Raw genomic sequence first — 19,580 nt, forward strand, 5'->3', positions numbered from 1 at the left:
CGGCTGCGCTGCAGCCATTTAACATTCGTCAGGGTGTTAACTGGCTCAGGGTGAGACTTCAACCCCCATCTGTGGAGGAAGTCTAGCCTTAAGAGCAGTCAGCCAATTGGATGGCCGGCAACTCTGTAGTCCCAGCAGCGCCAGGTTTGGGCGGTGGCCACTGCTGGGATAATGGTCAATCCTCAAAGAAAAGGATTAATGGTGGGGGAGAGCCACTTTGGGGGCAGGAACCTTTGATGGCCAAATGGCGCCCCCAACGGAGGAACCACCCTTCGTGCCCAACAGCAGCCTGCACAACCATCACAGGCCACCCGATGCCCCGGGTGACACACACAAGCACACAAACACCCTATGACTGGAAGCCAGTGGTGTGACCTTGCATTCACAACCGGGTCCTTTACCATATGCAGCCCTACTCCCTGCTGACTTTACTAACTTCAACTAACTCTTCAAGCCACCAAGTACTTCCACAAACTCAACAGAACCAGTACAAATTAATCAGCAATTAATTTGCAAGCTGTTGATGATCCTATTAAATAGCACTGGTGGGAGGAGGTGGGGTTCTTCCTGTTGCTGAACACATGTTCAGCTGGCATGTTTAAGGGGCAGCATTAGCTGGAGCAGCAAGGTTGAGAAAGGCAAGGCTTGCATCAGATCAGCGTTACATGCTTATTGTCTTACAATCTGCCTACTTTGCATAATTTTGGTACATGCTCCTTGCGTCTGCGCAAACGTCCTCACCAAGATGTCACTCAGAGCAGGTCATGCCAGAAGTTCACACGTGCTAAGCAGATGCTATTTTGATACCAAATGGCACCCGTGATGCCAAAACTACTGGTGGTGCAAAGCCCAATTTTGCAGCCATAATATAAGTAGATAGTTAAAATATAAAAACTATTTTATTTGTACATTATTATGTACTTCCTAGTTGTTATGCTTACTGTGTCACAGTTTTATCATGTCTGGTTTTAGGACTTTCTCACATTTCATCATCATTTGTGTAGTAACATCTAAACAATAACTAACACGCAAAGCAAATAGATGCACTTGAGAGAAAGCTAGATAAGCATAAGAGGGAGAAGGGAATAGAGGGTTACACTGATCGAGCCAGATGAGGAAGGATGGGAGGAGACTCAAGTGGTACATGCTGTGATGGACTGGATCTTGCTAATTTTGTAATGTCTCAACAGTAGGTGGCACCATTGTGCACATAATTGATCTTCCCAATTGGATCCCTGCATGTGCACCAAAAACCCAATAATTCCCCTGCCCCTCTGGTTACTTTCAATGTCTGCTTTCACACTGCCTTATTTTCTCCTCCCCCCTGTCACACCCCCAACAGGCTCCTCCTCCTGCTCATCATCAACTCCATCCTATCCACTGCCCCGACACTGGTGCATCTTTCTTTCTCAGTCTCCAACCCACTCCCCAGCAGCAGGCACACCTTGGGCCCGAATGACACATTTCTTTCTTTGTGCATCCAGGTCTGAACCACACTTTTCTTTTCCAGCGTGTCACAAGGCTGCTACCTTCACCCTGCTCCTTTTGAACCTTCAGCCCCAACTTTGAACCTGATTCTGAAGTCAACCTGCACCTTTATTGTAGTTTGCCTACTTGCCATTCGCATTTCTCTCCCTGACCGCAGTCACACTGACCAGCACTGTTCTTCATGAACTTGTTCCTGGCCCCAACTCACATCTTTCTTTGTGCCCTCCACTCCTGCTCAACTACAATGCCAATTCCAGCACTACATTGTGAGCTACAATTTATTTTGCAAGTTCTTTAAGTGCTATCATCTAGTGCTTAAATGTTTTATAAAGAAGGTAGTCTAGAGGGGATGGGGAAACCTTCAAATCTGCCACCCCTTTTCAGCAACCCCTTGCTTCCACCAGGTCCCACTCTCTCACCCTGTATTGGGTTAGTTTTAATCACCACTCCTGCCCCCTTCACCAACTAATGGCTACTAATGCAACGATCCCTCAACAGCAGCCCACTCGTGCTTTGCAATCCCCTTTGAAGCCTCGACCGCTGCCCCCTCCCCAACCCACATTGTTTTTTCTTCCATCTTGTGTTCCTGCTTAATGAGCCAACCCTGATTCACTCTTTCTTCACTGGCCTTGCTACCCATCCTTGAACTTGACCCCAATCTCAACCCAAGATACTCTTTCTTAACTAGCTCCCGGTATTGGACCCAGCAATTTTTTTTACAGCACTGAAGATATGCAAAGGGTGAGCTAGATGACATGAAGACATCTCACAGCCCCTGCCACCATCCCTCAGCCTCAGCTGCCTGTTCCCTGTCCTGCTTACTTTACTGCTTGCTTCCGTTCTGTTGCCTAGTCCCTTCCGTTGCATTATTCGTCCTCCCCTCTTGATTGCTGCTGACACCATCCTTCAATTCCTGTTGTCATCAAGTCTTGGCCCAGCCCCAGTCTACCTGCTTTCTTTCCTGCCTCCTGGCACCATACCTCCAACTGTGATTGTGACTATGCCTGCAGCACAGTCTTTTTATTGGGCTTGCTGTCTCACCTCTTCAGTCTAATCCTGGCCTATGTGTATTAAAGCAAAATACTGCGGATGCTGGAAATCTGAAATAAAAAGAGAAAGTGCTGGAAATACTCAGCAGGTCTGGCAGCATCTGCGGAGAGAGAAACAGTGTTAATGTTTTGGGTTGAATATGACCTTTCTTCATGAAGAAAGGTCATATTTGATTCAAAAGGCTAACTCTGTTTCCCTTACTTATGTGTGCTCTGTTAATCAGTTCCCAGCACTAAACTCACACACAAAATGGAAATAAGAAATCAGCAAAGACAATCACCAAAGGCTGATTTTAACCTCCACTCCCCCATCACCCAATGGCAATGACGCCTGTGCATGGGTTAAAATGACAGAAGGTCATACTGCTATCCTGACATGCTCCCTCTGTCATCCTAACTAACTTGAAAGTAGACTAGCGAGGGCCTCACCCCAGGCAGATGGTGCATATGAAAAGTTATGGGTTGATGATGTAAATTATGCCATATTTTATTTAAATGCAGGTGACCAGAATGGGGCCAAACCCAAAACCAGTCTCGGTGGGAGTCAGCAGAGTAGCTATGAGAGGCCATAATAGGAATCTAAATTTAACTTTGGAGGATTCCTTTTAGCCAGACAGAGCAGGCTGTACTCATCAAGGGCAAGCAAGCAGTCCTTGGGTCTTCCCAGCTCCAACCTTGCCTTACCTTTCCAGCATTGGCCTTTGCTGTCAATTCCCCCTTTCCCCAGCACTAATTTCATGCTGGGAAATGTTCCCTTGGGCGCATGAAACATCAGGGCCTCACTTCCATTTTTGAAATGAGGCTCTCATGCAAACTTGACCAGGGCCATTACTGGAGGGAATTTGAGTGGCAGGAAGTCACTGCCAGGAAGTGGGCCAAAGATAATCCTGATCAGGGGAGTAGGGGTGTCCTAGGGCAGGGGAGGCCCACACTTTCCTTATGGACCTGGGAGGCAGCACTCTTGCTATTCCTGGTCTTCAGGGAAATCTTCAAAAATTAAAGAAACTTGACCTCTGGGGCCTTTTCTGTCCCCAGAACTCCTTGTCACTAGATTTCCTGCTGCAGGTTTGGCACTCAGGAAGTCATATAATTGCACATTAAAAACATTTTGAGATTCTACTTGGTCATAGGACCCTGATTTTGCAAACTTTGAGGCTGTCATCTGTCTGCTTTGGGCAGCTCACAGGTCTCCTGAAACCCTTGAGTAAAATTGGTAATGGACACCCTGTTTTTTTCAGGTACCAGGTTGGTGGAGTGGGGGGGAGGTTAAAATCAGGCAGTATATTTTCTGGTATTTTTTCCAGTTAACCTGTAGTTATACCTCTGCTGATGTGGGAACATGTAGCAGATCATTGGTGGCAAATATAGTCATCGTAGAGAGCTGAAGACACAAGCAATGATTAAAAATGATACAGTGGGCCACAGCTTATATTTACTTGAAAAATATATCTTTTTGATAGTGCTTTTCATGGTCAACGTTACACTGCAGTGAACACATGGTTCCTCGCGCAAAAATTCTTTCTTTCAGACGGTCTGTCTACCATAGCACCAATATGTATTTGCTCATTTTGTATACAGAAACAACAGAAACTTTGCTCGTACTAATAGCACCAAAGACTGTCACTTATTAAAGTTATAAGCTCATAACTTTAATACAAGATTTTCACTGCCACCATGGACTTTGGGATAGCCATATGTCCACAACAATCTTTCACTTTAGATCACACTCTAGAAAAAAAGTCAAATAATACTATAATTGTGCCACTTCAACATATAGCTGGGTGGGTCATGAAAACAGAGACTATTCTGGATATCCATTATTTTGTTGTAAAACAGATCTTTAACCTTAGAAGTTACTGCTTCTGATATTAACATAAAATGTTTTATACCTTTGTATTTTAAAAGAGGCTTTAACTTCATCTAGGATTGGTTGTAATTGCTCTTTAGTCTTAGCCATCAACATTGTGTTGTCTGTGTATCTATGAATAATTGCTTATGGTTCTACAACCAATACTTATCACTTTAAGATGTTCTTTTAAATACACTATCAACTCTGTTTAAAAATAAGCAGGTAAAGGCAAGGCATATGCTTTACATTCAGCATGTTAATAGTGCCCAGGGTAATTTCTGGACTTCATTTAATTTTGATACTGGAATATCATTCACCACAATTGATTGAATGTTCAACTTATTTTTCTTCTTGGTACAAAAAAATGTTGTAAAGTTTACCTAATTTCTTCAGGTCAGTCTCGACTGCAGTTAGTTTTTCTGTGTAACTTTTTTGTGACGTTTTCATTCCTTCGGTCACAGTGTCCATTCTCTGTACAACTGGAACAATCAAGGGAGACGGAATGAGGAAATGTGTCACATCATAACAAGCACAGTAGTACCCTCATCAGATGTGTTTGTATTTTGTTTATTCCGTCCCTCACTCAGCTCCTTACCTTATGAATCTCTAACAAGTCAAAGCAGTGAACAGCTCAAATGTTTCTCTGTGACTTCCAAAACCAGCATCTTTCTGTCACTCAATTAACAGGAAACACATTATCTGCAACATCTGAGAGACGTAGTTCAATGGCTGTAACACATTCTTGGTCTTAGGCCTGAAAGCTATGGAACTAGTTACCTTCTCCAGTCTTTCCTTCTATAATAAGTTACACATTCCTAAAATCTAGGCTTGATATTACCCAAACCATATTTCTTGATTTATCTTGACTTCCCTTCTACTCTTTTCAGTCCTAATTACACTTAGGCCCTTAACATTGGGAAGAATTTTCCCCCATCGGGGGGGAAGTGCAGGAACGGGCGCGGGCGGGTGGGCCTCCGATCGGAGGCACAGCGCCATTTTACGTGGGCAGGCCAATTAAGGCCCGCCCAGCGTGATGTCCGCCAGGAAGCGCTATGTGCTCCCTGTGGGGGCAGGGGGGATTCCCTCAACCGAGAGGCCAGCTTCTATTTTTATGGAACTAGGAACAGTAGCAATCAAAATACACAAGGAAATGGGCACAGGGAGTGAGCTTACATAGGTAAGGCAGAGATAAGAGATGTGGCTGGTCATAAACAGAGAATCTTTTCCATTAATTCAGCTGTCTTCTTTTTGATGGATTATAGATTGCTACACTTAGTACACTAGCGCCTGGATTTTTGCCGAGTCAAGTGCTGCCTCAGGGAGATCGGGGCCAAATTTAAAAATGGTGAAGGGGCAAAAATAAAATTTCCTTGACATGTCCCCTCATGTGACACTGTCACATGAGTTGGGACATGTCCATCACTTTAAAGCAAACATTTATTAAAAGTTTAAATACCCTCATGAAACATCATCCCACCCGTGGATGAGGTTTCATGCTTTTTCTGAAGCCCGCCTGGGCTCCCGGCCTGCCCACCAACCTTAAGGTTGGACGGGCAGGTCCATTAAGTATCTCAATTACTTTTTAAATGGCCTCAATAGGCCTTTGACAGGTCGGCGGGCGCACAGATGATTTGGCTGCACCCCTGCCGACCTGAAAATGGAGATGACGTGGGGAGATGTTGGGAGTTCCGCCCGACATCATCCCGCATCAACCACCCCCTCGCTCGCCGACCTAAAGATCCTGGCCATTATCTGTGTTTCTCAATTACAGAGATTTGAAAGGCTTACAAGTTGACAGATCTGACTTATCAGAGCCATGATATTTTACAGTAAAGTTTTGGCAATGGAGCAGGAGCAGCTCCAAGGAAATTATTCATCTTACATTCAAAGAAAATGTATTTGATTGCACTTGGACAAAGACAATTATAAAAATAAATTAACAAAAGAAATATTTCTTCCCTTTCTGGTTAGATGAAATGTTGTTCCAGCTGCTCCTGGTCATAATAGTGCATATTGCTTAATGTTGCTTGATGAAAAACTCTTGGGGCAGGAATTTTGGGTGGGTGCGGTGGGCAGGTCCGGGAAATGCTCCGCCGCCCACGACTGACCTCCGACCGTGATTTCATGCTGGTTGGCCAATAAATGGCCAGCCAGCGAGAAACATGCGCTGAAAGGCTCAGCGTTGCCAGGGTGAGGGCAGAAGGAGGGCGAGTGCTGAAGTCTGTGCAAGCGCAGGGGAGCACGCAGTGAAAGCTCCCTGAAGGCAGAGAGCTGCCTCAGGGAGCCGAAGAATTTAAAATCAAAAATAAAGATTTGGAAATTCTGAAAATAATGTCCCCACGTAGGACTCATTCACATGAATATATACAGAACACTAATTGAAGGCGACATCAATAGTAAAAGGAGCCGAGGAAAACCAAGGGCAGAATTTTACATCCTGCAGGCAGGCACACGCCCGACCAGATCAGGTGTAAAATAATGCGCGATAACATCGGGCGAGCGTCCAGACGTCATCGCACGCTCACACAATGTTTCGGTCGGTGGGCGCGTGCGAGAGTCGGCAGCGGCCTGCCAATAATTAAGAGGCCTATCAAGGGAGGCCAATTGAGAGAGATCTTTTGCTGCCCGCAAATTATGTCAAAACGTTTTTTAAAAAATTAATGTCGGAAACCTCATCACACCCGTTGAAAACACCTCTTGCTATTTCAATTCTTCTGATCACTTCAAAGTCATGTTTAGCATCTCCCGTAATGATCTGACTGAGGTAGACAAATTTATCCACTTGTCCTATATTGGTTCAGTCAATTGAAGATTGACTTTTGGTTTTGTGGACTTCTTACGAATGACCATTATTTTGGTTTTCTTAACATTCATTTTCATACTAAATTCTTTACCAGCATTAACTTCATCTAGGATCTGTTGTAATTGCTCTTTAGTCTCAGCCGTCAACACTGTGTTGTCTGTGTATCTAAGATTTCTTATGGTTCTACAACTAATACTTATCACTTCAAGGTATTCAATTCTTCGAAATATAACTTCAGCATAGAAATTAAATAAGCTTGGTGATAAAACACAACTCTGATGTACTACTTTGTTTAATTTATATTTCATCTGACATTGTCTTTTTCATTCTTATAAAAGCTCTGGTTCCAGTACAAATTTCTTACTAGTCTTAGGATTTTCCCATTCATTTCTATGTTCTTCAGGCAGAAGAAGTATTTGATCAGCTAAAATGAATCTAGGAAAGAGGGCAGTTGAGCCTGTTGAAAATAATGGGAAAATTGTTCATGGTTATAGAGAAAATTTATTTAGAGAATACTGTAGGGTAACTTGGACAGAATATAGATGACAGCAGGGGAATGTCAGATACCCTATGGGAGAAATTAGACTCTCAAACAGGTGCCTAGTCAATGCAATGCCGGCTTGAAGTTCTGTCTTGGGCTTATTTGAATAAAAGTGGCGAGTTGTGGTGCACCAAACAGGCAACATACCTCTCATGGGCTGATGAATCTCGGTCCCCAAGACAGCCTACAGGTAGGCTACAGGAGAGAAGTCCTGGAGCCAAGCCCAGGCCAGCTTCTATTTTTATGGAACTAGGAACAGTAGCAATCAAAATACACAAGGAAATGGGCACAGGGAGTGAGCTTACATAGGTAAGGCAGAGATAAGAGATGTGGCTGGTCATAAACAGAGAATCTTTTCCATTAATTCAGCTGTCTTCTTTTTGATGGATTATAGATTGCTACACTTAGTACACTAGCGCCTGGATTTTTGCTGAGTCAAGATGACTCGGGAGCCCTTTAAAAATGGCAGGTGGGTCCCGATTCCAGGATTCCTGACCCCATTCTCAGGCTGTCTGATTTTTGAGAGTGCCTTTTAAGGGTGTGGGCTGATTCCTGTCAAAATCCTGCACCTGGTACTCCCGACCTGGCCGGTTCCATTGCAGAGACAGGCATGTCCTACTCCTCCACAATTTTCACGGAGTCAGGCCAGGTTTCTAAAGAGTCATGGTTCACAGTTCCCTCAGAGGAGTTGTGAACCCTAGTCTGCATGAGGGGACCTTTTAAGAGGTGAGTTAAAAAGGTCTTCCTCATGCCCCCCCACTATGCTAAGCTATTCCCCCACCTGCCACCCATGGCCCCTTTTGCCCCCTATGCCAAGCTCTGTCCTACCACCACCTGCTATGGCCCCTTATGCCAAGCTCTGCCCTTCCACCCAACCCCTATGGCCCCTCCCCTCTGCCAAACAATGCCCTTCCACCATACCGCCATGGTCTTCCATGCCCCCAATGCCAGATGATGGCACTTCCATGCCCATTGACCCACTCTACACTGTATAGAACCAATGAGCTTTATGGTGACAATAGGATGTGTGAAAAAGCTTTAAAAAAGTAATTCATTTATAACTTTCTACTATGTTAAAAAAGGTCTTTTCACTTATAAGGCAACAAAGGCATCAATCATCCAGGCCCTTTAAAATATCAGTAACAAAAACCACAAACCCTTGAAACCACTTAACCTTTTGTAAATAAACATAGTAAAATTGACAACAGAGATCAGAGATCCTGATCAATCAAGCAACGTTTTCCCTGGGGCTCAGGTGTTTCAACAAGCGTAATGGATATCTGGGCTCTGAAGAGGGGTTGCATGGATTGGATAGGGGAGTGATTGGAGGGTGAGGGGTTTTGAGGGCTGTGGGCTGGCGGGCCTTTGTGTTTTTAATTTGAAGTCCCACAGCACAGTGCTTGCCTTTTAAACAGCCTGGCTCCACACCCAGCAGCCCCTGTGGCTGCCCCCAAACGTCAGCTGGTTCAACTCCAGCCCACACCTGCCTCCCCTCCTCTCCACCTACCTCCCCCCCCACCTCCCCACCCCCCCCCCCCCCCCCGCCAATGAAGATTCTGTCTTTGCCAAGGTGTATCTTTTTGGTCCCTTCGCAATAACGAGGACATTTTGGCTCTAGGGAAGGTGCCAAGAAGGGTAATGAAAATGGTTTGGCTGAAGTGTATTGAGCTAAAGAGATAGACTTTGTGTTTTAGGTTTGGAATTGCTGGAGAAATGCAGACTTGAAGAGGATTTAATTCAGATCTTTAATGCTATTTAGGGCATGAATAAAGTACAAGTGTATGCATTGTTTGAGATGTTGGGGCGGATAGAACTTGGGACTATGTATTTAAAGTGACAAAGTAGGCAGTGAGTTTGGATGAGTGGAAGTTTTATTTTTGTAAGAGAATGATCAACTTGCGGAATAGAATTCTGGAGGTGGCATTGAGGACTGGCTTCTTGTAAACCTTCAGAAATGTTTTAAAATCATCTTTGGAAAACTATGGCATTGCAGCAAGAAGGAAGGAAACATTCTGGATAACAACCAACAACTTGGGACCTCCTGGGGCTTAAATGATTGGTTGAAGCATGGACAGGAATTTTTGACAAATTTCCTGTAGTGAGTAAGGATCCTTGAGGGGGCGAAGGAAGGGTGTGGTTTGGCAAGGAGTCCTAGAAGAAATGAAGCAAACATGTATGGGCCTGATGGTAATGCTTAGCCAAAATACATTCAGTCTGATGATTAAAAATGATGTTGTAAACGCAATGGGAGGCTGGTTAGCTCAGTTGGCTAGTGCATGTATCAGATTAGCACCAACAGCACAGGGTTCAATCCTTGTCACGGTCAACTCAGGGCTTGCCTCAGCCTACTCATAATTTAAAAAAAAACATGGCATTTTGCCGTGGTTCAGCAAAATTCACCAAGAACCTGCCTTCCGGCAGAGAACGGAAGAAGTAAACTCAATATGGAAATAATTCTAAGGAGAATGGTTTAATTGTCTAAAAAAACAGACAAAGATTGAATGAATAAGTAGTATTGCAAAAATAGTTTGCTGTGACCAATGCTTTGGTTGAATTTCCATTTTACAATGATCATTTATATCTCCCTACCCCCAAATAAAAATAGGTAAACTACAGGTCTTAATTTTTTTCAACATAATTCTGATTTTATTTCTCACTAAATAACTGCAAGTGCAGATTGTGGCTGAAATATTATTGAAATTAGTGATATTATTTTTGAATTTCATTGTGCAGGATATCATTTAACTGAAATACTTTTTCTTCTAACAAGCAGACACATGTGTTTCTTGCCCGCCACAGATTATTACGTTACTATATTCTCGACCACCTGTGCTTCAGACCCAGCTATTCAGCCTGATTTATTTATTTTTTCTTTGAAACATGTCGGTAAGCCATGGAGATCATAACAACGGTAATGGGTCCATTGCAGCTCTATTCCAGCGAATCATTTCTTTTTTTTTCTCTCCAAAAGCCCAGCTCTCGCAGGACTCAGTTTTCCTACTGTGTGGCAGAACTCTAGAGATGCCAATATCCTGAAAAAAAACATGAAGGAGAGCTGACAGTAGTCCAGAACTAACAGTCTGTGTACTGGAAAGTTGCTATTCCTGTAATAGCTCACACATTTGGCATTTCTCTGTTACAAAATGGAAACAGATGTTAGATGTCCTCATCCAGGTGTCCTCATTTGGTGGCAAAGGAAACATTTCAAAAATGCCATGTGATTTTCTGTTTTGTGGTAGGTGCCTTGAAAACTGGAACATTCCATTCACTGGTACAGAAGAGGGAAACAAAATAATAATGCTGATACTCTGACTTGTAATTGCAGCAGTGGCCAAAAGTGCAACTGTTGGAAAGTGTGTCTGATTTAAAAGAAAGCTTCTGCCAGGCCTGCAGACTGTGATCTGGTGTTCCAGTGCTAACAGAGGAAGATTCTGGGAGCAACAGCATTTTATGCCTTACAGCAAGCCTCATTCTGAATTTAAGATAATTAGAGTTGATTTCCTCCCCCTTCCCCCAGCATGAGTAGGGCGGTGTGTTTTTTTGAACATAGCTGACTTGAGCTCCATCAAGCCCAGCTATTTGATCTCTAGGGTCAGCTGATTTAACAGACTATCTGGGCGCCAGGCAGCACTACAGCTTCCAAATTGGTACTCTTTCCAAATCAGAGCCGGGAAGTTGTGAGGCTTTTCAAAGCCTGCATCAACATAACTCTCAACTAGTGTTATAGCCTGGTAGAGGTGCCAAAAAAACAGCTAAATCACCTCTACCACAGTAATGCTGATCTAACTGCACCAAAGTCCAGGATGATGTACTTGCCTGAGGACCCAGGGAGTTGCTGGCTGCCCCCTATTCAGATACACTGATTAGGGGGCAACAGGTCTGAATATCCAGCTCTTTAAAACGGAATGCCCAGTTTTTCTGGGTGCTCTCCCTTTCAGACAACTGCTAACAAAATCCCTGCAAATTCACACGCGTGGCATTAAAACATTACCATGCCATGTAAATCCTCTTACCTGTTTCAGATGGGAGTTTCCTACCTCCATCTATTTGTCTCCGGGAAATATGTGCCACATGCAAACAGAATGGGGGCTACGAAAATCAGAAGTAACAGGAATAATTTCATTGTAGATGTAACACATTTGAATTTTCAAAAGATCTTCAATAAGGTACCACATAGACTCAGGACTATGGTCAGATTATGTGAAGTCAGGGGACAAGTATCAGAATGAACAGCATTTAAGCTGGCTGCAAGACAGAAAACTGAGATTGGATGAGCCAAAACTACCTCCAATTAAAAATTAGGAATGCTAATAATTAATATTTGGTGCTGGGAACACTGTTGTTCACCATGTACATTAACAATTTGGACTCAGAAATCACAGCCACAGTTTCAAAATATGCAGATGACATCAAACTGGGGGGTATAGTTAATATTGAGGGAGATTGCGACAAAATACAGGAAAACATTAATAAACTTGTAGATGGGTGTGTAATTGGCAAAGTAATTTAAATGTAGGTAAGTATATGGTGGTCTATTCGAAAGGTAAGTGTCTAAGTGGGTGTAGAGGAATAGAGAGATCTAGGGGCATAAACACACAAATCACTAGAACTAATGACACAGGTGAATAAGGCAATTTAAAAAAGCAAACAAAGCACTCTGGTCCATTTCCAAAGAAATATAATTGAAAAGTAGAGAAGTTGTCAGTTGGGCCACATTTGGAGTAAAGTGCATAGTTCTCGTCCTTATATAAAAAGGATATAGAGGCACTGGTGAAGGTGAAAAATAGATTTACAAGGATTTACCAGAACTATGAGGTTATAGCTATCAAGAAAGATTGAATAGGCTAGAGAAGAGAAGGCTGAGGGGTGACCTGATAGAAGTCTTTAAAATTATGGAGGGGATTGATAGAGATAGAGGAAATACTTCAACTTGTAGGGGGAGACCAAGGCCTGAATCTTTCTGGATACGAAGAGTATTTTCGGCTTAGTCAAAATGGTACTGGAGACCAAATTCCAGAAGTTCCACCCCAGAACCTGGCACCTATCATAGAACCTGGCACCCACTATTTTTGCTGCGGGGTGGGGGTGGGGGGGGAAGTGTACTTTTTGAGCATTCTACTTTGCACATCCATGGTTCATGGACATGGCTGCATATGTAAAAGTGCAGCTGCCTTCAAACATATTCAACTTTCACAACTGGGATGTCCAAAGCACAGCTTGTGTGCTTTAGAACCTTCAGGAGGAGGTCTGAAGCTGCTGGGTGCTTTGGCGAGATAGGGTACCCTTTTGGAGAGGTACCCTTTTGATAGGTCCAGTGACACCTTTGGGAGAGGTAAGCTGTCCTTTGGGAACAGTCAAATGCCCTTTGGGATTGTATAATGAAGACATGAATGTGTATAAAAAATGGATAAGCCCACTGGAACTGTCAAACTCTCACGGCATTTAAATCTGGCATTTAAGTTAAAAAAAAATTTGCAGTTTTAAAAAAAAATCAATGCTTGATATTTCACTCTGTCTCTTGTCATAAGCTTAACAGATATCACTATATGATTTGTGCTGCATGACTGATTCTAGAACCTATCGTTACCACAGCGGGATGCCTGACAGTTCACAGCTTGATTGACAGCTTCAAATGGTTATTTAATATGGAGCCATGAAAACAAATACTTGTTTTTATAAGGGATTAAAAATTTGAATGAAATATTTGTTTTCATAGGGGATTGAGCACTTGAAGGAATGTAAATACAGTGAATGGGTTTTTATGAAGGGTTGTTTTTTTTTTAAATATTGAAGTCATCAATACACACTTAGAAGTTTATTTCATCTCAGCATGGGTCCTGAGATCTGCCCATGATGGATACTGGGTGAATTGACATGGGGGGTTCAAGGACAAAAGGTGGTGGGTGAGCATGGGTTGGCATGAGTTAGTACTAAGTTGCCATCGGGGTTATAAAGGGCCATGGTGTGCATAGAGTGGCATAGGTTGGTATCAAGGGTAAGAGGAATGTTGGGGTAGGTAAAGAGGCATAGGTTGGCATGCAGGGTACCATAAGACCATAAGACGTAGGAGCAAAAGTAGACTATTTGACCCATCGAGTCTGCACCATTCAATGAGATCCTGGCTGATCTGATAATCTTCAACTCCACTTTCCTGCCTTTTCCCCATAACCCTTGATTCCCTTACTGATTAAAAATCTGTCTATCTCAGCCTTGAATATACTTAATGACCCAGCCCCTACAGCCCTCTGCGGTAAAGAATTCCACAGATTCACTAACCTCTGAGAGGAGAAATTCCTTCTCATCTCTTTCTTAAATGGACGACCCCTTACTCTGAGATTATGCCCTCTGGTACTAGACTCTCCAACAAGGGGAATCAACCTCTCAGCATCTATCCTGTCAAGCCCCCTAAGAATCTTATATGTTTCAATAAGGTCACCTCTCATTCTTCTAAACTCCAATGAGTACAGGCCCAACCGACTCAACCTCTCCTCATTAGAAAACCCCTCTGTACCCGGGATCAACCTGGTGAACTTTCCCTGGACTCCCTCCAATACCAGTATATCTTTCCTTAGATAAGGGGAACAAAATTGTTCATAGTATCTAGGTGTGGTCTAACTAGTGCCTTGTATAGTTTTAACAAGGCTTCCCTATTTTTATACTCCATTCCCTTTGAAATAAAGGCCAACATTCCATTTGCCTTCCCTATTACCTGCTGAACTTGTATGTTAGCTTTTTGGGATTCATGCACGAGGACCTCCAAATCCCTTTGTGCTGAAGCTTTCCTCAGTATTCCTCCACTTAAATAATATTCAACTCCTCTATTCTTCCTGCCAAAGTGCATAGCCTCACACTTTCCCACATTATATTCCATCTGCCACGTTTTTTCCCACTCACTTAACCTGTCTATATCCTTCTGTAGACTCTTTGTGTCATCCTCACCACTTGTCTTCCCACTAATTTTTGTGTCATCTGCAAACTTGGTGATAGTACATTCACTTTCCTCATCCAAGTCATTAATATATATTGTAAATAATTGTGGCCTCAGTACTGATCCCTGTGGCACTCCGCTAGTTACAGGTTGCCATCCTGAAAATGCCCCCTTTATCCCAACCCTCTGTCTTCTATTAGTTAGCCAATCCTCTATCCATGCTAATATACTACCCCCAACACCATGGGCTCTTATCTTATTAAGTAGCTTTATGTGCGGTACCTTATCGAACGCCTTTTAGAAATCCAAATATATTACATCTACTGGTCCCCTTTATCTATCCTGCTTGGTACCTCCTCAAGGAATTCTAATAAATTTGACAGGCATGATTTCCCCTTCATGAAGCCATGCTGACTCTGCTTGATTATATTATGCAATTCTAAATATCTCTGCTATTACATCCTTTATAATAAACTCTAACATTTTCCCAATGACAGATGTTAAGCTAACTGGCTTATAGTTACCTGTTTTTTGTCTCCCTCCCTTATTGAGTAACAGTTTTGAATGGCAGTTTTCCAATCCTCTGGGACTTTTCCAGAATCTAAGGATTCTTGAAAGATTACTACATGTGCATCCAATATCTCTGTAGCTACTTCCTTTAATATCCTAGGATGCAACCCATCATTCCAGGGCATTTATCAGCCTTTAGCCCATTAGTTTCCCTAGTACTTTTTCTCCAGTGATAGTTATTGTATTTATTTCCTCCCTGCCCTTTTGACCCTTGAATATTTAGTATTTTTAGAATGCCATTAGTGTCTTCTACCGTGAAGACTAATGCAAAGTATTTATTCAACTCCTCTGCCATTCCCGGTTCCCCATTATTATTTCCCCAGCCTCATCCTCTAAGGGGCTTATGTTCACTTTACCCTCTCTCTTCCTTTTTATATATTTAAAGAAGCGCTTACTGTCTGTTTTTATATTACTTGCTAGTTTACCCTCAAAGTTTATTTTCTCCCTCTTTATTATTTTTTTGGTCATCTTTTGTTAGTTTTTAAAACTTGCCCAATCCTCTGGCTTACCACTAATCTTTGCCACATTGTATGTTTTTTCTTTCAATTTGATACTATCCTTAACTTCCTTGGTTAACCATGGTTGGTTTAATCCCTTCCTAGGATCCTATTTTCTCACTTGGATATATCTTTGTTCCAAGTCAGGAACTGTTTTCTTAAACGTCTGCCATTATCCATCAACCGTCTTTCTTGCTAAACTCCTTTTCCAGTCCACTCCAGCCAACTCTGCCCTCATTCCTTGTAATGATCCTTATTTAAGTTTATCTCGGTTGTTTCCAACCCAAGTTTCTCACTCTCAAACTCAGTGCTAAATTCTACCAATTTATGTTCACTGTTTCCTAGGGGATCTTTTGCTCTGAGATCATTTATTAAACCTGCCTCATTACACATTACCTGATTCAAAATAGCCTGATCCCTGGTTGGATTCACAACATATTGTTCGAAGAAACTGTCCCGAATAGACTCTATGAATTTTTGCTCGTGGCTACCTCTGCCAATTTGATTTTCCCAATCTACATGAAGATTAAAGTCACCCAATATTAATGTACTGCCTTTTTTACATGCTCTCATTATCTCTTGATTTATTCTGTGTCCTACAGTATAGCTACTCTGAGGGGGCCTACTCCCAGCAGTGTCTTCTCCCCCTTGTTATTTCTTACCTCCACCTATACGGATTCTACATCTTCCGATCCAAAATCATTTCTTGCTATCATACTTGTTGCATCTTGTACTAACAAAGCTACCCCACCATCCTTTCCATCCTACCTGTCCTTTCAAAAAGTCACATGCGCCTGAATATTTAGTTCCCAGCTTTGACCTCCTCGTAACCATGTCTCCTTAATGGCTATAAGATCACACCGATTAATCTCTATTTGTGCCGTTAATTCATTTATCTTGTTTTGAATACTGCATGCATTTAAGTAAAGAGCCATTAATTTTGCCTTTTTACCATTTTTTTCCCCCTTTGACCCTATTTGCTGTTGTGTTTTTATGTTTGTACACTCTGTCTCTTCCAGTCACACTCTGGGAATCATTACCTAAATAGCTGCCCTGCAATGTTGTCATATTCTTTTGTTTTGTAAGCCTACGTATCCCCTCTCCAGAACCCTTCTGTCCCCCATTTAGTTTAATGCGCTCTCTACAAGCCCTAGTCATTTGTTTCACCAGGACATTGGTCCCAGCATGGCTCAAATGAAACAGAAATACCTGGAAAAACTCAGCAGGTCTGGCAGCATCGGCGGAGAAGAGCACAGTTGATGTTTCGAGTCCTCATGACCCTTCAACAGAACTAAGTAAAAATAGGAAAGGGGTGAAATATAAGCTGGTTTAAGGGGGGGTTGTTGGGACAAGAAGCCAGTAATAGGTGGAGATAACCAAAAGGTGTCACAGACAAAAGGACAAAGAGGTGTTGAAGGTGGTGATATTATCTAAAGGAATGTGCTAATTAAGAGTAGCAAGCAGGACAAACAAGGTACAGACAGACCTAGTGGGGGTGGGGTGGGGGGAAGGAATCTAAAAAGGCTAAAAGGTAGAGATAAAACAATGGATGGAAATACATTTAAAAATAATGGAAATAGGTGGGAAAAGAAAAATCTATATAAATTATTGGAAAAAACAAAAAGGAGGGGGAAGAAATGGAAAGGGGGTGGGGTGGAGGAAAGAGTTCATGATCTAAAATTGTTGAACTCAATATTCAGTCCGAAAGGCTGTAAAGTGCCTAGTCGGAAGATGAGGTGCTGTTCCTCCAGTTTTCATTGAGCTTCACTGGATCAATGCAGCAAGCCAAGGACAGATATGTGGGCATGAGAGCAGGGTAGAGTGTTGAAATGGCAAGCGACAGGGAGGTCTGGGTAATGCTTGCGGACAGACCGAAGGTGTTCTGCAAAGTGGTCACCCAGTCTGCGTTTGGTCTCTCCAATGTAGAGGAAACCGCATTGGGAGCAACGAATGCAGTAGACTAAGTTGAAAGAAGTGCAAGTGAAATGCTGCTTCACTTGAAAGGAGTGTTTGGGCCCTTGGATGGTGAAGAGAGAGGAAGTGAAGGGGCAGGTGTTGCATCTTCTGCGGTTGCATGGGAAGGTGCCGTGGGAGGGGGTTGAGGAGTAGGGGGTGATTGAGGAGTGGACCAGGGTGTCACGGGGGGAACGATCCCTACGGATTGCCGCCGGGGGGGGTGAAGGGAAGATGTGTTTGGTGGTGGCATCATGCTGGAGTTGGCGGAAATGTCGGAGGATGATCCTTTGAATGCGGAGGCTGGTGGGGTGATAAGTGAGGACAAGGGGGACCCTATCATGTTTCTGGGAGGGAGGAGAAGGCGTGAGGGCGAATTTTCATCCCACCTATTTCCATTATTTTAAAATGTATTTCCACCCATTGTTTATCTCTACTTTTTAGCCTTTTTAGTATTCCTTCCCCCCACCCCACCCCCACTAGGTCTCTCTGTACCTTGTTTGTCCTGCTTGCTACTCTTAATTAGCACATTCCTTTAGATAATATCACCACCTTCAACACCTCTTTGTCCTTTTGTCTGTGACATCTTTTGGTTATCTCCACCTATTACTGGCTTCTTGTCCCAACAACCCCTCCCCCCCCACCTTAAACCAGCTTATATTTCACCCCTTTCCTATTTTTACTTAGTTCTGTTGAAGGGTCATGAGGACTCGAAACTTCAACTGTACTCTCCTCCGCCGATGCTGCCAGACCTGCTGAGTTTTTCCAGGTATTTCTGTTTCTGTTTTTGTTTTGGATTTCCAGCATCCGCAGTTCTTTGCTTTTATGGCTCAAATGAAGCCCGTCCCACTGAAACAGCTCCCTTCTACCCCAGTGCTAGTGCCAGTGCCCCAAGAACTGAGACCCATTCCTCCCACACCAGTCTTTGAGCTACGCATTTAACTCCTTGACTCTATTTACCCTATGCCAGTTTGCCCATGGCTCAGGTAGTAATCCCGAGATTATAACCTTGGAGGTTCTGCTTTTTGATTTAGCTCCTAATTGTTCAAATTCTTTCAGCAGAACCTCCATTTTAGTCCTATCACTGTCGTTGGTACCAACGTGGATGATGATAACTGGATCCCTCCCCTCCCACTCCAAGTTCCTCTCCAGCCCTGAGGTGATGTCCTTAACTCTGGCACCGGGCAGGCAACACAGCCTTTGGGACTCATGCTCACGGTTGCAGATCTATCCCCCTAATTATACTGTTCCTAACACTTCTATGTTTCTATTTCCTTTTTTTCATTCCTTCATGGGATGTGGGCTTCGCTGGCTGGGCCAGCACTTATTGCCCATCCCTAGTTGCCCTTGAGAAGGTGGTGGTGAGCTGCCTTCTTGAACTGCTGCAGTCCCTGTGGTGTAGGAACACCCACAGTGCTGTTCGGAAGGGAGTTCCAGGATTTTGACCCAGCGACAGTGAAGGAACAGCGAAATATCAGGATGGTGAGTGACTTGAAGGGGAAATTCCAGGTGATGGTGTTCCCATCTATCTGCTGCCCTTGTCCTTCTGGATGATAGTGGCCGTGGGTTTGGAAGGTGTTGTCCAAGGAGACTTGGTAAATTCCTGCACTGCATCTTGTAGGTGGTACACACTACTGCCACTGTGTGTTGGTGGTGGAGGGAGTGAATGTTTGTGGATGGGGTGCCAATCAAGTGGGCTGTTTTGTCTTGGATGGTGTCCAGTTTCTTGAGTGTTGTGGGAGCTGCACTCGTCCAGGCAAGTGGAGAGTATTCCATCACACTCCTGACTTGTGACTTGTTGATGGTGGACAGGCTTTGGGGAGTCAGGGCATGAGTTACACATCGCAGGATTCCTAGCCTCTGATCTGCTCTTTTATATATCGCCGTTCCTTCACTGTCGCT

The 19,580-nt window shown here is 43.3% G+C and overlaps 1 protein-coding gene across 1 annotated transcript in view; it reads right to left on the reverse strand.

The window, feature by feature from the left end:
• colec12 (collectin sub-family member 12) overlaps positions 1–19,580 on the reverse strand; it is a 245,226-nt gene that overhangs the window by 62,731 nt on the left and 162,915 nt on the right. Inside the window, exon 5 of the mRNA XM_078540627.1 lies at positions 4,767–4,865. Coding sequence (XP_078396753.1) covers positions 4,767–4,865 — 99 coding nt within the window. The remainder of the gene's footprint in view (positions 1–4,766; positions 4,866–19,580) is intronic.

Source organism: Cetorhinus maximus, chromosome 4 (assembly GCF_964194155.1).
Source record: "Cetorhinus maximus chromosome 4, sCetMax3.hap1.1, whole genome shotgun sequence".
NCBI lineage: Eukaryota > Metazoa > Chordata > Chondrichthyes > Lamniformes > Cetorhinidae > Cetorhinus > Cetorhinus maximus.